Here is a 10,274-nt window from a genome sequence, read left to right as displayed (position 1 = left end):
CAAAGAAAATCGGTAAAGGGGTGGCTTTAAGATCCGAATTGTGATCCAAAGCTTGCGGAGGAGCACATGTAAAATGTTTAATAATTTTCACGTTAGAAACTATAAAAATCTAACGAACAAGTAGGCTATCCTATCGAAGTTTGTCGCAGACTCAGCTCATCTGGTACGGTGACTGATCTTGTCAGCTTGGTGTGAAATTTATTGCACTCGGCAACCTCTATGAGTTTTGAACCTAGTAAGCCGATTGCCTATGCAGCATAACAAAATAGCCCTGCCATTCTGGCTCCTTTACGTAGACTACATGAAAGAGAAAGAGCTTTCTACCTTTCAACTAATACAAGCTACTTATATATCGTAAGCACAAATTCATCCATCTAAAACTTGTGATCAGTATGAGGAGAGAGCCCTAGTGTAGTGCCTTTTATAAGTCGACTAAAAATCAAAAAGAAATGGTTATTTTGATAGAACGGAGGTACAACACTTCAAAGGGTTAGATACTGCCACAAACCTAAGAAGGCAGAAGCAATTTTGAAGCTGGTTTTCAAGAAAGCAAAACAGCAGTGGTTGAGAAGGTTGACCCGCCTACACCCTGATTCAAGCACCTACAACACGAGTGTTCAAACAGCTGACGAAAGACCACAAAAAGTGTTAAGATATGGAGTTATCCACTTTTAGCAGGAAGTAGCTACTTTTGCGAAACTGATTTGCTAGTGCACGCCCCAAAATACATCTGGATAATAGAGATATGAATTACTCTGGAGGTCCAGATACAACCACGATTAAAAAAGACAGAAAATGCTGAAAGTGATCGGTGAAAATAGCGGCCGTTTTAGAGATTACAGAACAAATAAACTTGAGCGCTGAATTTGCTTACGTCCTGAGTTATGGTAATTGCAATTGCTGTATAGTATGTCAGGCAGGTGCCTAGACATTTACCGACAGATGAGCTTGGTGTAAGTTGGGTATTGCGGACAGGTGGTAGCCGTCGAATAAATACTCGTTAAGAAAACAGATTTCTCTCACTGTCACAACAGATGCAAAATTCGCCAAAAGTTTAGAAGTGAAGAAAGAAAATCCGAAAATGATCCACAAATACAGAACAGCAGTTTAAAAAACGCAAGTGACGTACATGCTCAAGCCTTCAGTCAAAAGGTAAACTTGAGTACAGTGAAGCTTTTACTACTTGAGGACCTAGGCACACAAGCAAAGGCTATATTCTCTACATCCCGGAAAACCGTCTTTATGATAGAATCAAGCATTGTAATTACTTTCTCAACTCCTCGTACATCCAGTAGTAAATAATTCATAAGTTTTTAAGGTTGTGCCAGATGGTTGACCGAGCAAATGATAAAGCTACACATGTTTAACGATGAAATCGAGGGCAAAATGGTAGCTTAACTTGGCTTAACTGGGAAGTGAGCTATTAGCTGGACTGCAAAGTACTTTTGAATGTGGAACATAGAGATCACCAAAAGCTAAAAACTAACCACCTGCATCATCAGGATTGAGAGAGAAGTTGAGGTTCCGAACTGCAGAAGTCGCTCCGTTTCCCGTGGATTGTGCTAAATTAGGGGCAGTAACAACTGCACACCACTCCAGAAAGCTAACCAACATGCGTTTTTGGGTAAGGGAGAGGATTCGAGTCTGGAAAACCTCCCCACGCGATACAGGCACCTAGAATTATTAGGATAGGGATAGAAAGAGCCTACTTTGACAAGAAGAGGAGGATTAGAATGCGACCGAAGACTCGATGATTCAGTACTTCCAGTGGGTGAAGCCGCAATTGTGGTGGTCCCTCGATCATCTGCTCCGTCGGGATTAAAGAAGAGAAGTCGATTGACAGAACGGAACTCCAGATATCGGGTGACATCGGAGCGTATCAGTGCCTGTACCATTGGACTGTCGGCAAAAACTAGCTGCAGCATAAGTACTCCATTTTAACAACAACCAGAAGACAAGAAGACAGGAAAAATAAACAATGTGTTACACGTGGTAAGACGTCAAAATCTGCTTTTCTAAGACCTTCAATCAGGGTGCTTTTAGTCCAAATGGGAGTTGGAGCGTTCACAGGAAGTGGAGCCACCTTTGAGGATGTCGGTGAGGGCAGAATCTGTTCCGACTCTTGAGGGGGTGGTTTTGGCACCATCGAATTTTCGGCGACATCTTCAGTTGACGAGAGTGTTTCAGCAAGAAGAGCTTGTGTTTCATCTGATGTTTGAGACACCAGTTTTTCGACATCTCTGCGATAAAGCGAGGAAACCTTCGCAGTATTTGCAAGGGAAATTACATTCTTACAGAATAAAACTTACGGAATGAGGAAACTCGAAAAGCAGTTCCGAATCAGAGGATTGTTTAGAGTAGAAAGATTGAGTTCTGTGGAAGCTGATTGCGCTACACCACCACTATTAGTCGCGGGAGAAGCAGACTAAAAAAAGTTTCGGAAATTTTACTCGACTATCTTACCCACTTGTCAAACTCTCTGAGTAAATCGGAGAACCGGAAAGACGTCATATAGCCCCCATAGAAATCGTGACTGAGATCGTAAACGTAAACCAAGCTTAAATTACCTGTCGAGATGAAGAACTGAGGCACCAACAATAGCTAAACTGGCAGCAATTATAGATTCTGTGAGGCCTGAAAATGAGATAATTTACATTCACTGCGAACAAACACATCGGGTTTTCATTAAGATGAACAACGAATCCTGTGACAAGTAGAAGCGGAAAATATTCAAGTCAAGTAATCAATGAATCCAACTGAATGTAGTCTCTGAGGTACCTGTTCCAACAACAACGCAATCAACATCGTCAGGGCAGTCCATATTCATCGGCATTATTCAAAGTTACCGACACCCTCGCCGATAATTAGCAAAAGCGAGAACTTATGTTGGGCGGGAATCGACACAGTGCGTTAAACGAATAAGCCAAACATGATTGCTTGTGCTGCTGTCATTTTAAGGAAAAGGTAATAAAATGTTTTTGTCTAAGTCAAGGCAGCCTTTAAAGTCGATGAACTTTATTAGTACCTGATCTAAAACTACGTAGAAGTGTCAAAATTGTGCCTAGTGGCTAAAGTGATTCAAGGCGAAATCAGTCATTTCCTAAGCCGTTAACATTTTCATCTAGCAGAGTTTTAGGCAAGACTGCATGATTTTTTTGAGGAAATATCTTTTTAATCTAATTTTTCCGCTATATTAAATACGGTTGCGAAAAATATGTGCAAACTCTACTGAAGACGAAATCACTTATCCATTATGCCCTTTATCACAAAGAAAATTTAACTATTAGTGGTCCACTATTCTGCCTGTAGCTGCTATGTATAACTACGGGCGATTTCTACTCCCTTCAATATTTATCCTGATTTCAGCATTAAACTTTGCTTTGCGGCAATATTTTCAAATCACACGGCATTGAGCCGTCGATGGAACGTCTTCTGCTCGAGACGAACCAATCCACCCCTCTACCGACTAAACCGCACATGCAATAAGACTACTAAGAGGCACCAATACTGTACCAGCTTAACCCCTATAAGGACGTCACCTTGAACCCGCCTCAAACATGATCGCCACCTGCCCGTGTAGGAAGCTGCTAGGCGTCCATGTTAGGTAACCTCACCGATCCTGCAAACATCCCCACATCGCTTATAGAAAATTCACATATTTTATAATTAAAGTGCGGCAAAAAAAGAGATTATTTACATCCAGTTAGGAGGAGAGGAGGACAACACCAATTCCTACATCTGAACCAGACACACACCGGAGGATCGAGGGCAAAAAAGTAACCATAGATGGCCATAATAGTAGTCATAGCGATGGCGGTGGTAGCGGTGCAGATTGGGTAGATCTACTCGGCTTCTAAGGTGTGGGAGTGGATCCAGATGTGCAGCTGCCCTCATCCAGGGCACTGGAGGTCGAAGTAGCGGTGGAGAGGGAAAGGGGTCGTCTCAATGACCTTCGACTTTTATGCCGATCACCGCGGTGACTGTTGCCAGCGAGGACTCTCCGCAGCACCGCTGAGTAGTCGTTGGAGCGCAGAAATCGCGCGTAAGAATCCGATTTCATGAGCTTATATATCTGCTGTTGGGCATCCATAAAAACGTACCATGACGGATTCTGTCAAACACCAAGGAAATAGTTTGAGAAAGTTTATAACTCTTTATGATAAGTGTGGTAGGTAGGCAAGAGTAACGTTAAATTGCCACTTGTAAGGTCACAACTTGGCCTAAAAATTCAATTAAATTTGAATTCCCACAGTACAGATATTTGTTTCTAGCTACTATCACTATGACAGTAGTGAAAAGCCAGAGAGAAAGGAGTTGGTAAGACAGTTGTGGCGCAGTATGGAAGGCTGGCTGGTAAAGAAGTAATGCATTGCGAGAAAATAGAACGGGTACTTGACAGTTAGTAAGAGATCACTGTTAAAGAACTACAGTGAGAGCTGCACCAAGAGATCAGGTGAAAATGAAACTACTGGTTGTGGAACCATTTCCAGTGGTGACTGTTATGTTAGCACTACCGTCAAATCTTAAAAATTAAACTTGAACAGTAAATGAGGAATCTTTGAGCTCCAGGAAGAACACTCATTAATAAAAAGGCAATGATAGAAGGTTAATGCCTTAAAATAATGATCTATGGATATGTGGTAGAATCAAGAGCCTAGCCAGCACCCAGTTCTGAATAAGCAGGGAACCAGTAACAACAGAACGACAGCGACATTAGCACTGGTGAGTAGTCAACTGCAATATCAGATCAGGTTGAAAATAGAAGCGAAATTGGCTAAAAACAAATTTAATATGACGCAACGTAGCCACCCTTACGACTGCCTCAAACACTGAATTTAAATATATTTGCATAAAAAATTAACATAAAAATGCTAGTCTCGCTGTGGACAGATACTACGAGAACGAGGATAACTTGGAGGTGCTGTTTAACACTTCAATAGGATTTGATCAAGCTTAATGAATTGCAACAACTACTAAGTCAGGCTTCCAAAACCAATGTTATTTGGAATAAGACGAGACTTAAAAGGGGAGAAGGACGCATTTGTAAGCATGCATCGGGGGTAAACAACTATAGTTTTTCCGTCCAGAAAAGACGCATTAACCAAAGGTACACGCGATTCACTAAGGAGGATATTGATGTACTGCTTCAGGAATGGGAAATAATGCATAGCTAAAGAGGAGTTTGTTGACAGCAGCCAACCGACAGTAGGCATTGCTGGAAAAAAAGCTCAGCAAAGGAGAGTTATCCTACCGACTGAAATAGCCTGGAAGGGAAATAAATTAGCCATTTTAGTAGTTTTGGCAGTTAATATGGTCGCTTTCAAGATACGTCTGGAAAGGATCCATCATATTTATGCAACCGAGGCCTTTACCACATAATGGAGCCTGAATGCGTGAAGAGGAATTTATTAACCTTGGTCAACCAAAAACGCTGAACAAGTGCAAAAAAAATAAAACAGAAATGAAAGCTAATCAAGGCCTAAACTATGAGTGATTATAAAGCAAACACAAATAAGAATAAATGAGCAACTGCGGCCTCCACGCTCCAATTGGTCTACTTAAAAACACGAATAACAAGCAACCACCCCTTTTATCCTAAATGAAATATTTATCCCACAACCGTAGCAGAATGGTAATTGTACACCTAACTTTGCACTGGCAGTAAAGATGGACTCTCCAACAATAGATCAGGGTGTCAAAATCTCGTCTACCAATAAAAGACCCAAGCAGGCGTAAATGACCTACCTTAACGGCCTTGGTAGTGTTAGCTCGGGTGCTGCAGTCAATGTTGATTTCAGAGGGTGCATTAGGCCCAAGAAATTCATCGTAAATACGCTGACCGGCTACTTTGAGGTTTGATACGGGAGTGAATTGGTACGCGTTCACACTGAGCCAGAATCGCAGGTTCTCCGAGCTGAACTCCTTCTCCAGAAAGGCTTTGAAGGCCTGGCAACCGCTAGGATCCCAGAGGAGATTGTCAAAGCTGGTCGCCCACAGTCGTACCTGGAGGTTTGTAGGCGGATTAAAATGAGCCGTTTAAACTCGTCCACTTTTCTACGTTTTGTACGAAGGTATAAAGATGAGAGAAGTGGGGGGAGGGAAATGGTTGTTTCTCGGCTTGTCAACTGACTATCGCTGTTTTACAAGCCAATCACCCTCGAAATTGGATAATAGGTTACCACTGGGATGGAAATAACCACCAAAACTACCCATAAATCGCTCCGAGGTGAAACAGCATTTAGTCATCCACTTTTCGTGAACAGAAGATATGTAACACAGCCAAAATCTGGCCCTCACCGTTGCATGGGCTCAAGGTGAGGGTTGTACCCCTTGGTTGTCATCCATGGGTGGATCAACACATTTATTTTTCCTTATTTCTATGCTTTTCTCATAAAGAATAAGGATAGAAGGAGCAGTAATTGGTTGTGCCTGAGTTCGCCATTTGGCTATAGCTACCTGGCAAGCTCGATAACTTCGTAGTTCAACGCAAGAGTTACCATCCTGTAGTGAATATGGTTGCCGAACGTGTAAAATACTTCTAAAAAAAGAAGGCTATTCCACGCAATTTTGTGAGCAGGATGTACTAATGCATTGGGAGAAAATATTTAGAGACGGTGGCACATGTACTTGGCAAGAAAAATGAGAAATACCATCATCTAACCACTAGCTAAAAAATCAGAATTCAGTCACACGCATCTGCGTGTAGGGAACAAGCCGAGAACACACATTACCCCCGACATTAGTGCTTGGTATGAAAATTAATTTCCCCCGTAGAGTCGTCTACGCGTGGATTGAAAACGTCAAATAACTCAATGAAGATGGCAGACACAGAGGGGGCCGACGTCCACCCGTATCTATGGAAATGTAGAATGAAGACTTTGTATAAACAGAATTGAACGATTTGTAGACTGTAGGCAAGAGTTCAGCAAAGCGGTTATCTAAGCAACTGATAGAAGAGCATAAGCGCAAGTGCTTAGACATTGGCTCCCAACCACTGACTCGCTACTGTGAATAAGGCAACTGCCTTCCTCATCAATAAGGGAGGTACGGCTATGGGAAGCAGCCATTCCAAAGAAATATAAACAAGTAGCAAGCTGACGAAAATTGGTTTAACAGCAGCCGTAGAAAGGTCCGAACTGTCCTTATTTTGAGGTGGAAATAACGTCAAAACATGCACAAGGAATCATGAGAGGGTAGTTGTGTTCATCACTGAGTAGATAATGCCAGTTTTTATCCACTTAAAAAAATTTAATGAACTAAATACTCCTACAAATAAGGAACCTAATCGCCTATTTCTGATTAGATATTTTTATTGTATTAATGGGAACCGTAAATTAACCACCAGTGGTAGGTCAATATGATATTCCGACTGGTACTTTCCCACGTTCCACGCCATCAACTTACGACCTCTTATCCAACTAAGGGGTGGACAATAAGGCGAGCAAACGAAGAAGACGATTGCAGTTTTCAAAAACTACCAACAGCAAATGGTGATGCAACACGCAATGTTAGGCAAGAGGACAAGGCACCACCCAGGTGGGAGGGTAATTACCCAACTGCCTGTAATGCATGCTCAGCGAAGCTGGTAGCTGCTGCTATCCACTAAAAAGCAACTGAGAGCACAAAAAACTCATCAATTTCGGCATTTCCATCGGCAAAGGCACCACTAGAAGAAAAAGCAATGGCAAAGAGGGATTCCCTTGTATTATTGAGAGCGGCATCAACTACGCCCTCTTTCCCAATTCCTGACGGTACAGAGCTGACTTGATCGGCGTACGAGGCAGACATGGCTCATCAGCAAATGGACAAAGTGCATCTAGTAATAGCGTCGTGAGAGCCAACGGTTAATGGCTTCTAAGTATGCCCACTTTATCGTGACGATACTATGATTAGGCTAGACGGCAGGTCCCGATGGGGATAATCAAAAGTTGAGTTAGATGTTCATTTGCATGATAGAATAATGACGGATGTTGGCATGACTGCTTAAGTTGTGCGCGACAACTTGAAAACGTTGCATTCCAGCACGAAGGTTATATCAAAAGTCACCAATAGCATATAGAATCGAAATGTCTGCAAGCGAAATGAGACCTACGTTTTGATATTCTTTGTGCAATTGTATCATGAAAATGGGGTATAATGGCACTAAAACAAACGGAGCACATATTAAATCGAGAGGTGTCTATTGAGTTATAAGTTTGTCCGCAATGTTCGGCTAATTTAAACCCTTAAGCGAAAACGCTTTAGAAAAGTGAGTGATTTTATTCGTCAACCAAAATATCCATCCAAACGAAAAACATATCGAAGGAGCAATACACTTATTGTTTCATTTAGCCTAAAACCGTCAATCCATCTACCAATTTGTTCATTCACTCATCTAGCCGATCCTCCACCTACTCACCTAAACATTATCAAGTAGTGGAATCAGCTAATAAACGAATAAAGGAGGTGGATGATGAGCTAATGAATGGACGCACAGTACCACATAAATATGCGTGTATAATGTGAGGAACGAACGCGATGATAGGCAAAAATATATAACACAAAATTACCTGATTAATAGTAGGGAATGGAATGGATGGATCATCAAGAGGCTCAGTACAGGGTTCAGCCTGAGGGTCAGTGCTCAAACAAGAACCCAGAGGTGTAGAGGTAAGGAGTGAATCACACGTAGGTAGTCCAATCAGCGGCATACATGGTGAGGTCTCTATGTTACTCGGCTGGCTCAGCCACGGAGATGCAGCATGGAAGGAGCAAGAACCACTGCCAGCACCACCCCCACCAACTTCGCCCAAAAACCAGTCATAGGAACTTCGATTGGCAGCAAAATAGAGAAGGTTTTCTATGGACTTCTTGGCGCTCAAACACAGGTGGGAGTGGGGTAGGGCTTGCGGTGGCGGCTGCCGGGGAGATAGTGGAGCTCGCGGTTTTGGCAAAGTGCGAGGCTCCAATGAACGCAGCTGAACTAAAATATGGTGATATTTATTTCAATTATGAAGCAAAATGTGCGGTTCTTTTAAGCCTTCAACACTGGTTAAGCAACATCTCGTTTATGACACCGGTGGTGCTATTTCCCTATCCCTTCCAAGTGTTTATTATAAAGCTAAATCCAGACACGAATAATTGATAATGACCATCTGATGTGATTTGACTTAAAAGCTCCCCAGTAGGTGGAGTAAAAAGTTAATTGAATAATCAAAAAATATACACTTCCTATCCTTTTCTGACGAAATGCTGACGTAGGCTTGTCTCCACGTCAACGGTCGTCGGATCATATGCTCATTACGTGGAAGCCGTTCTTCAAAGCAGCTAAGTCTGCTTGGTGGCGGTCTGTGAACACGCCAAAATGCCCGCTCCTACAATCAGGAGTAAGATTTTTAATATAAAAACTATGTGCTCAAAAAAACAAATACACAACCTTTATGTGAACAATTAAGAATTTTTAAGTTAGAGGTGTACTAGCCTGGGCTTCAAGAACGATTTGATCAATCTTGCGGCGATCCCTATGAAGTCTCTCTTGATCTGCTGCCTGCATACAAATAAAATCCCACTTTCGGGCAAGGACAATTTGCAAACGATGTAAAGCTCTCTGTTCATAGTCTTCCAGTCCATATCTTTGACGTTTACGCAATGTGCATCTGACTAAATATATTGCATAGTCCATTTGATCAAACTTTGGAACCTTCGATATCCAATAATAAGGCGCCTTGAAGGTAAATGAAGACAACAAACATTACCTGAAATCGGTAGAGAGCAGTCGGGTCATCTTTGACCGTATATGATTCATGATCCGTTAGTGGATAAACGTATCCGTACAGCAACAAGATATTAGCGATATGAGCCGCCTCCTGTGGATCATCGATTTTTAGATAAAGCTTAATCCAGGCTATCAGGCTGTCACCGGAAACGGCAGCAGGAATAGATGTGAGGAAAACTTTTTGAGGCCTAATTTACCAGCTTCAAGAAACCCAACTAAAATGTACTTAAAGCTGATGCCGGTATCCGTTTCATGTATGGCTTTAATCAGATCCTCAATTTTTCTAATTTCATCATGCAACCCCATTTTTGCAAACGTCGCAAAGCCATCCTCGATTGACATCCCATCGCCCGTCTAATGTGCGGCTTAAAGGCCATTGTAAATAGGTAACTCAAACAATAAAATGCCAAAGAGTGCAAAAAACAGCTGCTTGAAAAAACTCCTATTTATCAAAAAAATTTGCTCATCTTTATGATCGCAAGATCAGAATCTGCTTCTGTCATAAATAAGTGCAAACTTC

At 41.9% G+C, this 10,274-nt stretch overlaps 1 protein-coding gene across 1 annotated transcript in view; it reads right to left on the bottom strand. All coding sequences in view use genetic code 11, as the record gives it.

The window, feature by feature from the left end:
- The window catches only part of EGR_09297 (Regulator of G-protein signaling 6), a gene marked incomplete at both ends in the record, with an annotated part of 20,400 nt that extends 10,304 nt beyond the window's left edge, over positions 1-10,096 (bottom strand). The window contains 13 exons of the mRNA XM_024498546.1: positions 1,488-1,674; positions 1,710-1,916; positions 1,988-2,240; positions 2,310-2,425; positions 2,464-2,533; positions 2,568-2,634; positions 3,973-4,111; positions 5,746-6,003; positions 8,550-8,962; positions 9,206-9,353; positions 9,476-9,703; positions 9,735-9,942; positions 9,981-10,096. Of these exons, the coding sequence (XP_024347051.1) occupies positions 1,488-1,674; positions 1,710-1,916; positions 1,988-2,240; positions 2,310-2,425; positions 2,464-2,533; positions 2,568-2,634; positions 3,973-4,111; positions 5,746-6,003; positions 8,550-8,962; positions 9,206-9,353; positions 9,476-9,703; positions 9,735-9,942; positions 9,981-10,096 (2,410 nt within the window). The remainder of the gene's footprint in view (positions 1-1,487; positions 1,675-1,709; positions 1,917-1,987; positions 2,241-2,309; positions 2,426-2,463; positions 2,534-2,567; positions 2,635-3,972; positions 4,112-5,745; positions 6,004-8,549; positions 8,963-9,205; positions 9,354-9,475; positions 9,704-9,734; positions 9,943-9,980) is intronic.
- Positions 10,097-10,274: the final 178 nt, after the last annotated feature.

This window comes from Echinococcus granulosus (genome assembly GCF_000524195.1).
Source record: "Echinococcus granulosus chromosome Unknown EG_S00141, whole genome shotgun sequence".
NCBI lineage: Eukaryota > Metazoa > Platyhelminthes > Cestoda > Cyclophyllidea > Taeniidae > Echinococcus > Echinococcus granulosus.
This window is presented reverse-complemented; position numbering and strand designations above follow the sequence as displayed.